This window comes from Brassica oleracea, chromosome C9 (assembly GCF_000695525.1).
Source record: "Brassica oleracea var. oleracea cultivar TO1000 chromosome C9, BOL, whole genome shotgun sequence".
NCBI classification, from domain to species: Eukaryota; Viridiplantae; Streptophyta; class Magnoliopsida; order Brassicales; family Brassicaceae; genus Brassica; species Brassica oleracea.
The window spans coordinates 5,522,529-5,540,232 of record NC_027756.1 but is presented as its reverse complement, the minus strand read 5'-3'; the positions used below and the strand labels follow the sequence as shown (position 1 = coordinate 5,540,232).

The 17,704-nt window shown below is 37.2% G+C and overlaps 2 protein-coding genes and 1 pseudogene across 2 annotated transcripts; 2 read left to right on the top strand and 1 right to left on the bottom strand.

Moving 5' to 3' along the window:
- Positions 1 to 6,498: 6,498 nt before the first annotated feature.
- Positions 6,499 to 7,863, top strand: LOC106317673 (annotated as a pseudogene).
- A 2,521-nt stretch (positions 7,864 to 10,384) lies between these two features.
- On the top strand, positions 10,385 to 11,647 carry LOC106317676 (50S ribosomal protein L17). Its single transcript, XM_013755456.1, has 6 exons — positions 10,385 to 10,483; positions 10,602 to 10,656; positions 10,765 to 10,815; positions 10,988 to 11,079; positions 11,164 to 11,241; positions 11,312 to 11,647. The coding sequence occupies exons 1-6, from the start codon at positions 10,428 to 10,430 to the stop codon at positions 11,460 to 11,462; spliced, it is 483 nt and encodes a 160-aa protein (XP_013610910.1). The 5' UTR covers positions 10,385 to 10,427; the 3' UTR covers positions 11,463 to 11,647.
- LOC106317671 (probable pectinesterase/pectinesterase inhibitor 64) lies at positions 11,579 to 13,857 on the bottom strand. Its single transcript, XM_013755452.1, has 2 exons — positions 12,738 to 13,857; positions 11,579 to 12,336 (listed from the first exon to the last, which is right to left on the bottom strand). Exons 1-2 carry the CDS (start codon positions 13,810 to 13,812, stop codon positions 11,648 to 11,650), a joined length of 1,764 nt encoding a protein of 587 aa, XP_013610906.1. The 5' UTR covers positions 13,813 to 13,857; the 3' UTR covers positions 11,579 to 11,647.
- Between the last annotated feature and the right edge of the window lie 3,847 nt (positions 13,858 to 17,704).

Below are 17,704 nucleotides of genomic sequence, written 5' to 3'. Positions count from 1 at the left end.
GGGGGGGGGGGGGGGGTGTTGCCGGATCAGAAGATCGACGGTGTGGTATGATTATTAGAGACACAACAATGTCTCAATGTATTTACAAGTGTTCCTTGGTTTTGATTTATTTTCAACTAGAGCCATAGTTTTGTTATTGGATACCAATGGTCTTGTTATTGGCGGCCGATGCTTCAACGAGGAGTTCTCTTAGTGTCACTGATCTGAATGGGCAGGGATTCATCACTTGGAGTCGGACTTTGGATCATGATGTATTTTTCTCAAACCGTTATTGTAGATAAAAGAAGAACTTGCAGTTCCAAGGGTTCTAACTCATTGAATTTTTTTCATTCCTTAAGTTCAGATTAAGTCTATGGTGCTCATGTCATCACCCTTATGTCTTAGATCGTTGTCTGAGTCTATACTTACAGGAGCTAAATTCCTTTGAGACTTGGAGTTTAGAACATTTTTCTCTCGAAAAAGAATGGTGTCACTGTAGGCATTGCTATCAGTGTTACGAGGGACCATCGTTTCCAATCTTATATGGCGAATGGAAGTCCTCGCTAGTTGGAATCCACTATCCGAGCAGAGGCTGCCAGTGGAGTATCATGTCAGGCTGACACAACTAACATGTTGGTTGTCGAGCCTCTAGCATATTTCCTTGTTCATGTTCTGTTTTTGACACCTACTGTCTACTGATGTCCTTTCTTTTATAGTTTTTTACTTTTTTATTTTTTCGTACTTTTATGGTTTCACTCCTCTTTTAAGAGGTATGTGTGCTGTTAGGGAGGTATTATGTTTTTTCTGAACTTCAGATTATGAAATACAATCAGTGTTAAGAAAAAAAAATGTGAAGTGTGAAGTGAAAACTAAGCAATAAGAAAACGCTGATAAATCATAAAAGTGCCAAGTTAAAAGGGTTTGTTAAAAATAGTAAAAAAGGTAACCAACCAGTGGTAGTCTAGGCTAGTGGCAATCTCTTGGGGATTGATGTGTACCTACATCAGTTTTGGATTCGATTCTTCATGAAAACTAAATTATCATTATTTGGCCAGTTATGACTTGGGTTTTGGCCCAAGTGATTTATATGGTGAATTGTAACAGATGATCGGTTCACCCTCTGACATTAGTTGGAAGGTATTTCAACTCAGGTCAGACAGTGTGGTAGCCAATCCACTATGTAGCACTAAGTGCGTTCCTCGTAGGGCCGACCAGATCAACCGATAGGGTTTATCAAAAAAAATATAGTAAAAAAGCTTCCGCGTTTCCACAAATCTCAAACATGCAATCTCCCAGCCGGGAAAAGGGCATTTTTAGACCCCAACAATTCGCGTCGTGTTTTTTTAGACCCAAACAAAACATAAGTGCGAAATAATACCCAAATTGAGATATTTTTAAAAAATTAGACCCAAACTTTCCTTCGTAACATAAAATCCTACGTTGACTAACTTACTGTTAGTCTACTGTTAAACCATGCTTAGTCGGATAAAGGAAAAGTACCAATTTCAACCCGTACAATTTTGTTCGTGCCTTTTCAGACTTAAACAATGAGTAAATGCGATTTCATGCCCAAACAGAACAATAATTTAAATTTCATACCAGAACTTCAATATTAACATAAACTATTTTGACTAACGTTTGGTTAGTCAACCGACAATGACTCGAACTGACACCTGGAGAAGTACTAAACTGAGCATTAAACCATTGGGCTAAGGCAAGTTTTGCAAAGTTTACATATATATTAATCCATATAGGTACTGTGAAGATAAACCTTTGATTGTCTTATTCCTTGCTTCAATGACTGCGATTACCACTACAATCAAGATCAACGACACTCGATATGCTGACCCAGTGTCACCGCACCCCTCCATTAACGAGGAAGGGCTGCTATAGCTCACCGGAGCTGGGATTGAACAAGCAACACTCTAACTGCTCACAAGCGGGCTCCGTTACACTCGGCGATACTGTCTCTCTATCTTGATTGAACTAACATAAGACCTAATCAGCAAGATTCTCCTAATGACCTTATATACCGATCATATACACATGTGAATATAATGTGACTAAGCTATGAGACGATCACACGTGTATCGGCCAACTTTAGAGTATTACAAACCTTCCGACTCATAAAGAGTCTCCCAACACTTAACTATTACTCAGCTGAACTTCTCCTATGATCTTTATACTTGAATCCTTCAAGTATGAAATTCAAATTATCATTCAGTTTGAGTATGAAATCGCATTTACCCATTGTTCATGTCTGAAAAGGCACGACTAAAATTGTATGGATTGAAATCGGCACTTATTCCTTATCCGACTAAGCATGGTTTAACGGTTGACTAACGATAAGTTAGTCAAGGTAGGATTTCATGTTACAGAGTAAAGTTTGGGTCGAAATTTTTTAAAAAAAATCTCAGTTCAAGAATAATTTCGCACTTATGTTTTATTTGGATCTAAAAAAGCACTACGCAAATTGTTAGGGTCTAAAAATGCTTTTTTCCTTCTCCCAACCCAACTCGGTGTGGCCTGTAAGACGTGAGTAGACCCAAGGTTTGAACGGTGGAGCGTGGACCCTACTTTCTTTTATATCTGCATCCACTTTCCACAAATCTGCGCCGTCCATTTCCGAAATCGTTAGGTTTTAAAACCCAGATCGATGGTTGTGATGCAAACTAAGTATAACGCGCTGAAATACTAATTTGACCAACGACAAACAGTGAAAGAAATAATATCGAAAGTTTCATTTTTGAAGAAGAATATATATTTTTCAACTTGGGAGTTTGCTAAAACTTTATTCTGATTTTATAGTTATAGTTTTTAATTTTTATGATAACATAAAGAGAAAAAGAGTTATTCAATTTACGCTAAAAGTTTTTTTTTAACAACTTATTTTATTTATAAATATAAAATAGTATTACAGAAACTTGCAAATAAGAAAAACAACATTACATAATTAGGACAGAACTTGGGTTCACCCCCTAAGGTGAATTATACAATTCACCTCACTTCCCTAAACCAATTAAACTCCCACATAAGATTACTAGAAAAAAGGTATTAATTTTTTTTTAATAAATGGAAAATAGCTTTGTAAAAAAAAAGGAATTAACGTTGTTACGCCGTCCATCGTTCTTCTTCTTCATTGCTTTACACAAAACATAGGAATATAAGGGTTTGTCAAGCTTTAATCTCCAATTCTGTTCTTTCAAATCCTAATTCAATTTCAACTTCTGTAAGCTAAATCAACCACGTTCATCCATGGATTTCTGGAAAAGGTATCAAATAAGAGGAAGAAGAAGATGGAGAAAAAGGGCATCAAGTTAAGAAAATAAGTTTTTTTTGTTCGAATTGAACGTTTGATTAAATCTACAAACTAAGTGGATCTAAGAAGAAGTGCCCAAGAAGAAGAACAAGGAGATCGAGTAGCAGAGAACAAGCTACAAAGAAGTGAGAAGAAGAAGAAGAGACTTGAGCCACAAGAAACAAAAAAGTGAAGAAGAAAGGTGAGTGTGAGAACAAAAACAGAGTAAGTGAGTAACCAAGAACAAAGAGAGTAACAGAGAATAAGCTACAAAGAAGTGAGAAGAAGAAGAAGAGACTTGAGCCACAAGAAACAAAAAAGTGAAGAAGAAAGGTGAGTGTGAGAACAAAAACAGAGTAAGTGAGTAACCAAGAACAAAGAGAGTAACAGAGAATAAGCTACAAAGAAGTGAGAAGAAGAAGAAGAGACTTGAGCCACAAGAAACAAAAAAGTGAAGAAGAAAGGTGAGTGTGAGAACAAAAACAGAGTAAGTGAGTAACCAAGAACAAAGAGAGTAACAGAGAATAAGCTACAAAGAAGTGAGAAGAAGAAGAAGAGACTTGAGCCACAAGAAACAAAAAAGTGAAGAAGAAAGGTGAGTGTGAGAACAAAAACAGAGTAAGTGAGTAACCAAGAACAAAGAGAGTAACAGAGAATAAGCTACAAAGAAGTGAGAAGAAGAAGAGACTTGAGCCACGAGAAACAGAAAAGTGAAGAAGAAGTGTGAATGTGAGAACAAAAACAGAGAGTAAGTGAGTGAACAAGAGAAACAAAGATGATGGAGAGGCTGGGCTGGCCGAGAGTATTTGAGTTGAGTGGAGAGGTCTTTGTTATCTCTCCATAATTTTGTGAGAGGTCATCCTGATCTCTTGAAGAAGAAGCAGACCGAGACTTGCATTGCGAGGTTTAAGAAAATAAGAATAACAGCCAGAGCTATAAAGCCCAAGTAGAGGAACGCTTGCAACATTTACAAATCTGAATCACGCTATGGGTATATATGTTCTGCAAGCTTTATTTCTATCAATTGGTCACTAAAATATTGGTCCCAAAGAGAAGAGGAAGATTAACAGAAATCAGAGTGATATGGTAGTTTATCTCTAAGTGGATTCAATACAACGCTTGCAACGTTGGGTGATTCATGCACCACAACGTTGGGTGATTTACATTCTATTATATCATGTTCAACTTTTCTTGTTGAAATCTTATGTTCTTACTTTTAATATCTCACTCTCGCATGTTTTTTTTTTCTGTCGAAACTCAAACATGTTTGTTCCAACAAACCTGCCAATGTTCCAACGTCAACCTCTAGTGTTAATCTATATATTATTTTGTTTAGTTTGTTTTTGTTTCACCTGAGACTTGCATACGAGATTCATCCTGACTAGCGGGAACAGTTTCTTGACCATTTAAATGACTACTTCCCATTGCAACTATATAGAAAAATACAAACAATAGTTAAAAATTATTCTAGATAACATATAACCATGAGGAGTAAAACAAAAAGGTTCATACATCACGATTTGGCTTTATTTTTGTCTGAAATTGTGGGAATGATGAAAAATAAATTTAGATGTCCCCCATAACAAGCTAAGCAATAGAATGTCTCAATAATACCTTTGATTCATTCACTGGAACCCCACCAACGTGTATGACTTCATCAAAATTATTTTCTTTCTATAATTATTACTTATTGCAGAATAATTGTGACTTCAATGGTGTGGCAATAATCATTAGTTATTGATTTTTTTGTCACCATCAAAAATAAAGCAACAAAAGCATAGAATAACCTAATTGACTCAATCTCCCTATTGCTCATATATAAACGTGATAATCAGAATATCTAAAAGAAAATCAAATATGATCATACATAGACATGATTAAAGATCTAATAACTCTAGTTATACTTATAACTACACGATCAAGATATATATATATATATATATATAACAAACAATAATTAAACTTGGGGATAATTATGTTAATTGAGTGATGAAGTAGCTCAAACCTGCAAGTTACGTTAAGAATTATTTGGATGTTTTTGGGATAAAAAAGAAGAAGAAGCCGAAGAATGAAGAAGGAGAAATCAGATCAAAACTCTTAACGGAACCGTCATACGTTAATTCCTTTTTTTACAAAGCTATTTTTCATTTATTAAAAAACAATTAATATATTTTTTCTAGTAATCTTATGTGGCAGTTTAATTGGTTTAGGGAAGTGAGGTGAATTGTATAATTCACCTTAGAAGGTGAACCCAAGTTCTGTCCACATAATTATTAGGACAGAACAACGTCCCAAAGGAAATAAAGTTTGAAGAAGAGTTGATTGTTCTTTGAGCTTCATATGTAATAGCAAACCTGTCCTTTTCCTTACGCCTACTTGATCTCGATCTCTTACGATTTTCATATTTGGCTATCATCCATAAGATGAGACTCCAAACCTTACATCGTAACATAATTTCCATAAACACCAATTCCTCTTGTTGTATAACATCGGCCAACTTGTAATTTAGATCTAAAAATAACTTTCCGTAAAGAATCTAATATGTTGATTCTTTAGATAAAAATAGAAACTGAAGCTGCCAACTTTCAACGATTATACCAACATCGCTATGCAACAAAGGGAATGCATCTCCATTTCCAAACCATTGTCTTCTCCATAGTAATTGATCATAATTACATTAAAATATATTTAATATACTAAACTCCGGTCGGAAAAGCGATATATGACGTCAGCAGAGTTTGACTCCTCTGTTTCATCTTTTAAACCAAACCCCACGCACAGTCTATCCCTCTCTCTCTCTAACATACGCCACAGAGCTGGGAATTTGGGTCATTACCCGCGGGTCCCGCCCCGTTTGATCCGCTGCGAGACGGGTGCGGGTCAATCGATTTACAAATTTCAGCATGCGGGTGCGGGTGTGGATTGAGTCGATTTTTAGCAGGGTGGATGCGGGTCAACCAAATTTGAGTCGCGGGTACCCGCCGACCCGCAAAATAAAAAAAATTATTATTTTTTTTAAATTTTTTTAAAATAAATAAAAATAAAAATACAAATATGTAAAAATATATATAAATTAATGAAAAATATATAATTTAAATTATAAATGTATAATTTTTATTATAAAAAGTAATTAATTGATAATAAAAATAATTATTTATTAAATTTAATATTATCTGCGGGCCCCGCGGGTTACCGCAATCTTAGCGGGACGGGTGCGGGTGTACGATTTTTCTTTCGCGGGTTATGCGGGTCGGAATTTTGAGTTTAAAAAATAGAGTCGATCCGCGGGTTGGCGGGTCGCGGGGCGGGTTGACCAGCAAAGGCCAAGCAAAATGAGGAAAGATGATCTCTACATCGCCGTACCTACTTTCTTCCGATGTCCCATCTCTCTCGACGTCATGAAATCTCCGGTAAGTCTTTGCACCGGCGTTACCTACGACCGCGCCAGCATCCACGGTGGCTCGACGGCGGAAATAACACTTGTCCAGCGGCGATGCAGATTCTCCACAACAAAGATTTCACACCTAACCGGACTCTTCAGCGTCTCATCGAGATTTGGTCTGACTCTGTTCACCGCCGAGCTTGCGCTGAATCAGCTGCTCCGACGAGGAACTAGATCGCCGACGCGATCGATAGAGTGAAGATCGAGAAGGAAGAGCGGTATGACCGAGAGATTTTGTCGAATATTCTCCGATTCGCGAGAGAGTCCGGTGATAACAGAGCATTTCTCGCCGGAAAAGATGACTTCGTGCGTCTTCTCGTGGATCTGATAGATTTTTCAAAACTATCTCCGCCGCTAAATTACTGGTTGTTCTCGAACCAAAATCTCGGACCGGAGACGGTTTTCGAATCTGATTTTAAAACCCGGTCGAAAACGTTTAACGGTAATCGTCTCTTTGTTTCAAACCGGGAATGTCGAATTGAAAATCGACTGCGCCGGTTTACTTGAATTCATAACCGTGGACGGCGAATCAAAGCTGTTAATAGCCGAGAGAGACGGTTTAGTCACGGAGCTAACGAAATCGATGAACGGAGACTCCGATCCGAGATTAATCGAAGCATCGTTATCCTTCTTGATCGCAATCAGCTCACCGAAACGCGTGAAGCTCGATCTAATCCGAGAGAAAGTCATCACGAATCTCACGAAGTTGTTAACAGATGATGCGACGGCGTTTTCGGTGACGGAGAAATGTTTGAAGCTTCTCGAGAGTTTGGCATCCACCAAGGAAGGCAGATTGGTTATTTACGGCGGAGACGGTGAATGTTTGAAAACGGTGGTTAAGAAAGCTGATGAAAGTATCGACGGTGGCGACGGAGCATGCCGTGACGGTTGTTTGGAGCGTCTGTTATCTTTTTATGGAAGAGAAGGCGCTTGAAGCTGTTATGAGTACTAACGGCGTTACGAAGATTCTGTTACTACTGCAGAGTAATTGCTCTGCCGCGGTTAGGCGCATGTTAACGGATCTTCTTAAAGTCTTCAAGGTGTGTATTCAAGATCTTGCCTTGCAGCTTACGATACCAGAACGACACATATCGTGCCGTTTTGATTCATTTCTTTTACTCACTAGGGTTCTTTAGAAGTTGATTTGTTGAGGAACTATAATTGTAAACAAATTGAAATTCTGAATAGTGAATATAAACAAAAAAAAGAAGAAGATTAAATTGATTGCTCAACGAATGTGTAGTCTATAGTTCTATTATTAAAGTAAAATCAAATAATGATGTTCTTGAGTTCTCCAATCATATTGTGTTCGTATCACTGAGATATGAAATTGCTTTTTCTAAATACGAATTTTAACATATTCTGTTGGAAATAGGTCCAAACCTATGTCAAGAAGCTGAATACGTCATATAGTTCCACGGCTTGTAACGATGTTACATGTGATTTCAATTTCGACTTTAGAAGATTCGAATACATCACACACGACATAGACATAAAAGCCTATATAAGTCCTAATCATCTTTTTCTTCTCCCTCATCTCGTGATAATAATTTTATGCGTTGGATATTCCATACAAAATCTCAAAATACAACACCCACTATGAAAAACGTGATTATGGTTTGTTTACCATCAAGAGAGACTTCTAGAGACAATACGATATTGTGTATTTGACTATTACTTGTATGATACTATCTTATCAAAATGTAGGTAAGTTTAAAGGCTGTGAGGGTCTCGGGGAAGTTCCCGGGGGAACCCATGGCCATGGATAGCTAGTTGGCTCTATGGAATATAAAAAATAAACTATTTAGATTCACATTGTTAGATGTTGACTAACGTTTGTTAGTGTTGCTATTTTTATATGATTCCTACACCGATAGATATTAAAATGATGCAATTATTGTAAACTCTTAACTAGTCCAACTTTGAGACCTGACCTTTGACTCCTGTATTCCAATGAGACCAGCCAGAGTTGACAAACCGCCGACAATGTATGAAAACTTTTTCGATATCTGTTTTAATATTTTTCAATTGTTTGGGTCACAGGAAAAGTCGTGAACAGAGATTTTTAAATGCGTTGTGAAGCCGGCCAATTGAACATTGAACCATTTGGAATGTGACTGGTTGTAGCTTATAAGAAATACAGCAAGATTAAAAGTATGGCTTGGTTAAAACAGTCGACTATACATGATTATGATATATATCAAAATTTTCTAGTCATAACAAAAGTATTGTTTTTTCTTTCTGTTTGCATAACAGAAGTATTGTTTATACAAAAGTTTTTGTTGTGAAAGAGAAATTAAAAATGGAATTTTATACCAATACAGTTTATACTCGAACACAATTCGATAAATCTAAAGCTTAAACAATTTATAAATACTACTAGATGTTGGCAATCTATTTTCACTTCGGTAATCTTCTATATCAAATAATAATTGTGCTGATAGTCTGATACCTTGCAGAGGAAAGCACACTTGCATGTTGCATCTAATAACTCAATACATGTAATTGCATTGGTTTTCTAGGTTTCTTAAAAACTTGTAATAGTTGACAATGCTTTATACTGGAACTTAGCCGACACAAGAAAACCACTTCAACCTGATGCAACCACTTGAACTGTTAGCATCCGATGTTGGAACTCGTTTTTGACAAAGTGGTGCAGACTATTTTTCGATGGATTTTTCAATAGAGACGTTTGTCGAAAAGACCGGAATTTGGGCACGATGTAATCATCACCGTGAACACTATGCGTTAGTGTATTTGTTGGTCAAAATCAGAGTTGTGTTGAATGAGAAATGGAGGTCCAAAGTGAATGATATGTAAAGCTTATAAAGTTTTAAATTTGGCTAAGTATAAAATATTTACCAAATGGATCACTTTGGATATTTGGGTTAGAATTTAATTTTAAATTTGTTAATGGGACATTATGTCAATTAACTTATTTAGTTAATTTTATTCTTGATAAACCCAAACAAAATATATTAAAATTTGGTGACTTGGTCAAAGTCACAATATTACTTTGCAAACTAACCTTCAAGATCAAGGAAAACAATTCCATAATTAGAATTGATATGTACGTTAGTTGACTCCTCTAATTTGCATAACGTGTACTATCACTTGTGCAGTTTTCTACGCACGGAGAAATAACAATTCTCCATATTTCTTTTTTCTTTTGATTTGTTATTTTGAGTCTGAGAGTATACACAAAACTAGTTTTGTCAGGCTTCTGATAGAGTGACACAAATCAGAATATTTTTTGCAGTTGTATCTTGGGATTCATTACGTTATTGAACCGTCGCACTACGAGCGTATTTTGAATTAAAGAAAGAGATAATATCTCGCCTCTGTAATTGAATCATCATTTTCTTAATCTTTGGTATAATCTTATCAAATTTATTCTGTACAATGTTCAGTTCTCCGTAGTTTTATATAATACGGTCTCATCATCCAAAACGTTCGTTATGTTTTTACAATCTCAATAGTAATTTTCTTGCCACAAAAAAAACTATGGACTTCAGACTGACGAGGAGCCACATATATACTAACAGGTTAAGAAAAATGGGCTTATACTTGTATTGGGCTCACAATTTAAATGCTCGGCCCATTTATAAGTTAAAAGGTCAACAACATACGAGAGCTGGGTTTTATTATTCTCCTTCGTAGGGTTCTTCTTCTTCATTCTCATTTTCCGATCGATTCGCCGTCGCAGAAATGACGAAGCTCAGGAAGCTCGGCCGGCACACGGGTCACCGTATGTCCATGCTCAGGTTTCTTCATTGTCGATCCTCTTGTTTTCTTAGCAACTTTCTTTAAACTTTTATCTGGATTGATCTAGAGCGTGGTTCTTTTTTTTTTTTTTTTGGTTTCGTATCAAATTCTTATCAGGACGCTGGTATCCCAATTGGTGAAACACGAGCGAATCGAGACCACTATCACTAAGGTACTAATCTAATTTATTTATCTGGAGGTTTAGATCTGCACCAGTGGTGTTACTTACATTGGTTTCGCAGTGTGTCTTGTCCTTAAAAAACGTTTCTCGATTCTGTAGGCTAAAGAAGTTCGTCGTCTTGCTGATAACATGGTTCAACTAGGCAAAGAGGTAATTGATTCGTTATTTTCTTACAACTTAGCAATACATAATCGATGGGTACTTGGCTTTGGAACTGTAATCGAGGCTCAAGTGCTCACTAATCTTGGGTTTAACCTCTCATTGGGATAAAAGTGTTTTAGATGATTTCTTATTTGCTTGAGATAAAATGATTTGATTACAGGGCTCACTGGATGCAGCTAGGCGAGCTGCTGGGTTTGTTAGAGGAGACGATGTGATTCACAAGATCTTCACAGAGTTTGCTTATCGATACAAGTGAATCTTCGAAATATTGATTTTCTTTCTAATCTCTTCCTAAGTAGTCTGTTTCATGAGCTTTATCCTATGTGTTAAAAACAGAGATAGAGCTGGTGGGTACACGAGAATGCTTCGCACTCGCATACGAGTTGGCGATGCTGCCCCAATGGCCTATATCGAGTCAGTAAACAACTCTCTTTTCTTATTTTTGGAAACTTCACAGTGTGAGCTAACTTGTATTACTTTACAGGTTTATCGATAGAGAGAACGAGCTAAGACAATCAAACCCACCAACACCTCAACCGCCACAACGAGTGCCGCTTGACCCATGGGCTAGATCCCGTCTCATGAGGCAGTACGCACCACCAAAGGAGGAGAAAAATTCTGATTCCGATCTATAAACAATAACATCTCTTCTGCTCTGCTCTCACACACCAAGAGATCATGTTTTTGTTCCTCCTTCCCCATGCTGTCTCTCCTTGAACCCATACCTTGTTTGTTACACTATCATTCAATACATGTTTGACAATAATAACTTATTACCATTTTGGTTGAATGTAAGTTTCCTAAAACCGCCTTTACAACATCAAGCAGGCATCGAAGGCCATTCATCAGCCTGAATAAAATTGGCTATAGAGTAAACATCAACATGCTTCTCAGGTATCTCACTACTCCATGGAACCCTCTTCGACCTAACCGATCCCGTACCCGTGTTCATATACTCACCGTAATACAAAGTCTTCAGCGCGAAATCCCCGCTCCAAGGCATCCATCCATCAGGACTAACCAAAGACTCAAGGTCACAATTCACAAAAACTGTCCTCGAAAACTCCTTCCACGGCCTCCCCAAGTAGTTCTTATGCCCCTTAGGGTTAGCTTGAAACTCCTTCATGTACTCCTCGGTTCCGTTAACCGAACAGTTCGAGAACACGAACCCTGTGGACTGCGCCGCGTCGATCCTCCCGTGCGCTGTGATGACGTTATTTGCGCCCCCTCCTCCTAGTTTGGAATGTTTTGACGCGATTAAGATATCGCAATCTTGGAACACGGCAGCTGAGTTGCCGAATATGAAGTCTACGTTGCCTTGGATACGACATTGTTTGTAGAATTGGCGTAGAGAGTGTGCGTAAAGAGTGTCTTGGTTCCCAAGTAACTCGCAGTTTTCGAGTATTGAGAAATCGCTGTCTGACCTAAACGCAACCGCTTGGTGCGCGTCTGCTCCTGCCGTGTTCTCTATGGTTAAATCACGAGCCATGAATCCATCGCCAAGAACTCCTATACAAACGACCGAAAACATGTTAAGTCACGGGGTTCTGTCTCTAGTGGAACCAAGAACAGTCACATTCAATCAGTGACAGCTGGAATTTTAAAATTAAATATTATTTCCGTTTCAAATTGACATATATATTAAAACATATTAAATTATAATTATCACTGCATTATTTTTTATAATTGTTTTTCATAATTTTTTACCAATAGAAATTTAATAAACCCAATCTTTTTTTTTTGAAATTTATAATTTATTAAAAATAATGTATTGAATTATAAACATATTTTTTTGAAATGTTTTTTTTAAATGAATATTTGTGACGTGGCAGACCAAACTCGGTTACTACAAGAACAAAACTTGCGTTTGACTTTATTGTCCGAAAACAGTAACATTTATATTAACTCACCGACAGTTGCGGAGTTGTACGTTGTCATCCCTGGTTGCCCTACATTCAATGACCCTGTAATTACCGTTTTGCCCATCCCGTCACCGATGAAGACGACGTTCTTTTTCTCAAACGGAACCCTAACGGTTTCCTCATACACGCCTTCTCTAATCCCTATCACAAACTTAACGTCTCCGTTACTTTCCGGTGCTGCGTCAACGGCTTCCTGCACCGTCTTATAACCACACCCTTTCCCTCCGTCTTTACACACCGTAACGTCTTCCTTTAAACCGGACGGAAAACTCAAACCAGCCTCCTTAACCGGACCCAAACTCGGTTCAGTTTTCTCCCAAAACCCGTCTCGTTCCGTCGCTGGCTGGATCCACGAAACGACGTCGTCTCCGAAGTTATCGAAGGACACCATCATGCTCAAAGCGGCGCCGGTGAGTTTCACGAGATCGTTGAGGAACGTGATGGTGTCGACGACTTGCTTCGTGCCGTTGACGGTTTTGAGACCTGACCAGCAGTCGTACTGGTAAGCGAGAGCTGCGCTCATCCACGCACGTGCGTCTTTGATTCCCCCGCTCGTGACCGCGATGTCTGACGACTCCGTGCGGTGCTGGGAGTAAGAGAGTATCTCTAGGCATATGGTGGCGATGTTCGTGCGGTTTTTATCCCCTGCGGAGGAGTCTAGGATAGATTTGATCTGAGACTGGCCGGACTTGAGACTCTCGTAGGAGACTGAGATCGCGGAGTGGATGATCTGAACCGGTTTAGGATCTTGCGGGACCAGACCCGGTTTGGAGAGGGAGGAGAAGCAGTGGTCTGGGAAACGCGTGGCGTTACACGCGAGGCGGATCTGAGCGGTTGGAGGAGGGGGAGGTTGTTGTTGTGTGTTGTGACTGTTGTGGGAGGATTTGGAGACGGTGGCGTAGAGAATGAGGGTTAAGAGGAGGAGTAGAATGGCGGATACGGCGATGATGATGAGGATGTAAGTTCGGGGAGGGAGGTTTTTCCGGTGAGGTTTAACGGCGGAGGAAGCTAGTGGAGTTGAGGAGGAGGTGGAGAGAGAGTGCGGGAGTTTCGGAAAATCCATTGGAGGAAGAGAGAGATATATTTGTGTATATATATGTATGTAAATGCATGAATATTTATCATAATAATTAATATAGAGATGGTTAAATCACCCTTAAATCAATGCAGGACATTTTGGTATAGGTTTGGGTTGGATATTTCGGATAGAGGTTATTGGGATATCTATTTAGAAACTGAAAATTTTCATTTTAGATTGGTTGGGAACTTGGGATATTTTTGGATTCGGATAAAAAAATAGAAACCGCCTTTTTAACATAAAAATTATATAGAAACCTTATTTAGTTTCAGTTTAGTTATTTTGGATAGTTTAAAGAAAATACTTGATATTGTGTCTATGAGTTGATTTGGATAAAAACCAAGGTTAATTAGATTATTTTGAATATAATATTTGAATATTTTTGGATAGTTTAAATACTTTTTGATAATTTGGGGTTTTTTAATACTTTCAAATATTTTTAATAGATTTTTAAATTTTATATATATATATATTATATATATATGGGTATATTATATGGTTTCTATCCAGTTATTTCATATATAAAAATAAAAATATATATATATAAGAGCCTTGTCTGATTTTGGTTTTCGGTTCTTTTAATTTGGTGCCGGTTTTTGTTTTTTTTTTGCTTATGCCTATTTTCTGGGTTTTGCCCTTTTTACTTTTACTAGGGGCGGATCCCTGCGCAAGCGCGGAGTTGTTGAGTTGAATATTTTTTTTTTACCATTTGTTGCGACAATTAGACTACTTGGATCGAATGCAAACTTTTTGCTAAGTTTTTGTCATAATTGTATGAATCATATCGTCTGAAACGATGATATATTGTTAGGCCGTAAAAGATTTTTAATTTAACATAAGGTTAAGATAAATGCATAGTTTAAATGAGCTTGGAGTTATAAAATCGGGCCATATATGTTCCTTTTCTCGGTGGTGAGGGAAATCGAATAACTGTTTATCTTTGACCAAAAAAATAGATGTTTCTTTTTCGAGCTTTTTAGTTGTCCGCTGTGAATCTGAAATGAAGGCGCCATTCCTGTTGTAGAATTATTTTTGTTTTTAGTAAAGAATCAGTACATGAAGGTGTTTTTATTGTAATTAAATGTTTATTTTGTTGCCTGGTATTGACGCAGATTAGGAATTGTTGGCGAAAGTCTCATCATCTTCGTTTAAACCTGCAAAAGTGAGTTTTGTAAAAAAGAGTGTTTTTTACCTTAATTTTGGTGAGGAGAAGAGAAGCAGAGCTGGTGTATGCAGTATTATATAATAAAAATCATGCATGTCTTTGCTAAAATAAAGCTTATGGTTATTGTTTGTGCAGCGTATTCATATAGACCATGATAATGTGAAGACAGTTCAAGTTTAAACCTAGGAGACACCTTAATACTAAACGGACAAAGCCACCTTATGTGCAGCTTGCTGCATGATTATGCAAATTAAAAAAAAAAACTGATTCTTCATTTTAAGAAACATTTGGTGCCCAAAGTGGAGTGATGGTAGCTCAAGTTGAAGAATAAAGTGGAGTAAAATACTGGAACTTGAATATCCCACCAGTAAAAATCTACAGCCCTAAGTCCCTCATGAGTCTTCCAATATGAGAGTTGTCTTGGTGCTGGCATCCCCGCTTACATAAGTCGCACATACTCGCGACTTCAGAGATGAAGTGGTGTTAACATAACTTTCTTTGAAGGTGGTTGAGGGACTCGTACATAAGTTGATTATGCACCAATGAGTCAAAATTGTATTTATTCATTTGAGACAAACACTATACCATGATCTATAACCATTGTTTTCATGATGAAGAATAATCTTTCTAAATCACTTACAATAGTTAGGCATATATTTATATGTGCACAAATTCAAACATCTCACAGAGATGTGTGTGTGTGTGTATGTTCCCATAAGAAAGATATACATATATACTATTCTGGAGCAAATATGTTTAAGAGAAATGTCCAGCTGTTACTCTAGAGTCTAGAGTTCTCTTGCGCAATTGATTTTAAATCTTTTCCCACATAATGCCTGCAATGAATCAATATCATCCGCACTATTGTTAATCCCCAATGTTAAGTAAGAATTATTTATACATGTTCATTACTAAAATGTATTAGTACATTTGGTTCATCTTCAAAAGATCAACCCTAGCCTTAAGCTTGCTATATTCCATTGACCTATTCGTTTGTGTATACATAATTAATTCTCGGTTTGTAAGACAGTTTGATATTAAGATATAAACATACTTTGTGGGAATATGGAGCCTTTACCTGTTTCTCGGCGTATGATTGTCTCTCGCAACGTTTTAAAAACATGGAAAACAGTCTTTTACCTGGTTCATCTTGTTCATGTAAACATAAACCTTTTTTTAATGGAGATCATTTATAAAAATAATAAAGCAGTACGCAATATAGAGAAGAATATATAAGAATCACACCGTAAACTAAACAAAAAGTTTTAATTTCTAGATGCAAAAAGTCACCAGCAACCTGGAAAAAAAAATCAAACTGGAGTACATAAATGATCGAGCAAAGCTATAAGAATTTGTTTGAATGTCCAACCTAAACTAAACCAAAAGAGTAACTTTTATAACGTATTGAACTGAAAGATACGGTCAGACCATATCAAAAGGTTTCAACTATCTCTAGATTGTGGTGAAGGGAAGAGCTCAAAATTGAAGAGTAAGTAAAGAATAATGATATACCGAGCGAGAGAGAGAAAGGATGGTTCCACGATTTCTAAGCTTTAAATAGTCTCTAGCTCCGCAAGAGGAGTCGTAGAAGAATGAAAATAACATCTCAACGGCTCTGTCGCAGGAGGAAGACAATCTTCTTCTTTGGTCACCATTTGATACCTCAAACAAAGATCTTTGAGAGGAAAAGATTATAAAAGAATCACAAAAATAATGTTCATGGACTTGTAAGAAAGTGAAACTAAAGCAACTCCAACGTGAATAAAGATATATTCTTTTCTCTTTTCATTCTCTGGTTTTACACATAGAAAATAATCAGGCTTTCACCAACTTGGAAGGTCACCAACAGATTACTCGAGTGACTTTAACGATCAGTACTGACATTAAAACAATACAAAACTCATAAGTGCAGGAGAAAAAAACTAATGAAAATGTGATGGGTGTGAGCGTAGGAGAAAAGTTAGAAGCAGTGCTTGAACATTTGTCTAATCATGCTCAATTGAAGATGAGCAGCTCCCTCTCCAATTGAAGATAGAAGATAAACTGAGAACGTCTGTGAAGATCCATCGGGCTATCAACCTTCTCCAATTTATAAGGGTTGAAGTGAATTTTTCGGTTTCATTGTATCAGAAAGGGAGAAGGAGAGTTTAAGTAAATGGCTTCAATGAAAGAAAAACATTTATTCTAAAATTTAAGAGGTATACGTTGAATACAGGGAAAATAATTAATAGATATGAAAAGAGTTGGAAGGTAACGAGTTGATTAAGACTCGTTTTTTCACAGGATTAGGAAAAGCAGCAGGGCTGGTGAGATTGAAGGGTCGATGAAGAAGAAACCTCTGAAAACCTATTCGTTACTCGTTTAATGAATAAAAAACGGCACATTTTCCTCGACAAAAACATAAAACGTCAGACTTTTTTTCAAAATAGGCCATATAACTAAACATTGGCCAAATCGCCTTACACCTGACTTGGGCTTTTTATGGAACTTAAACCGAAATCATACGTGTACAGAGTAAACTCTCCTATCATAAATATATATTAGTTTCGGCCAGCAATGTACAAAGTATCATTTAGTTTAGTGGTATAAATGGTGGTGTTTATATCTCAATAACCCGGGTTCGAGCAACAGTCTTGACAATTTTCACACTTTTTAAAAGTGGGATCCACAGACCGCTGACGTGTCGCCTCAGGAATAATCCAAGGCGCGGAG

Excerpts from the sequence above, each read along its gene's own strand:
- LOC106317671 (XM_013755452.1), bottom strand. The coding sequence starts at position 13,812 with ATGGATTTTCCGAAACTCCCGCACTCTCTCTCCACCTCCTCCTCAACT. Across the intron at positions 12,337-12,737 it reads GTACAACTCCGCAACTGTCG|GAGTTCTTGGCGATGGATTC; the intron begins GTGAGTTAATAT and ends TCGTTTGTATAG.
- LOC106317676 (XM_013755456.1), top strand. The coding sequence starts at position 10,428 with ATGACGAAGCTCAGGAAGCTCGGCCGGCACACGGGTCACCGTATGTCC. Across the intron at positions 10,484-10,601 it reads CACCGTATGTCCATGCTCAG|GACGCTGGTATCCCAATTGG; the intron begins GTTTCTTCATTG and ends AATTCTTATCAG. Across the intron at positions 11,242-11,311 it reads GCCCCAATGGCCTATATCGA|GTTTATCGATAGAGAGAACG; the intron begins GTCAGTAAACAA and ends ATTACTTTACAG.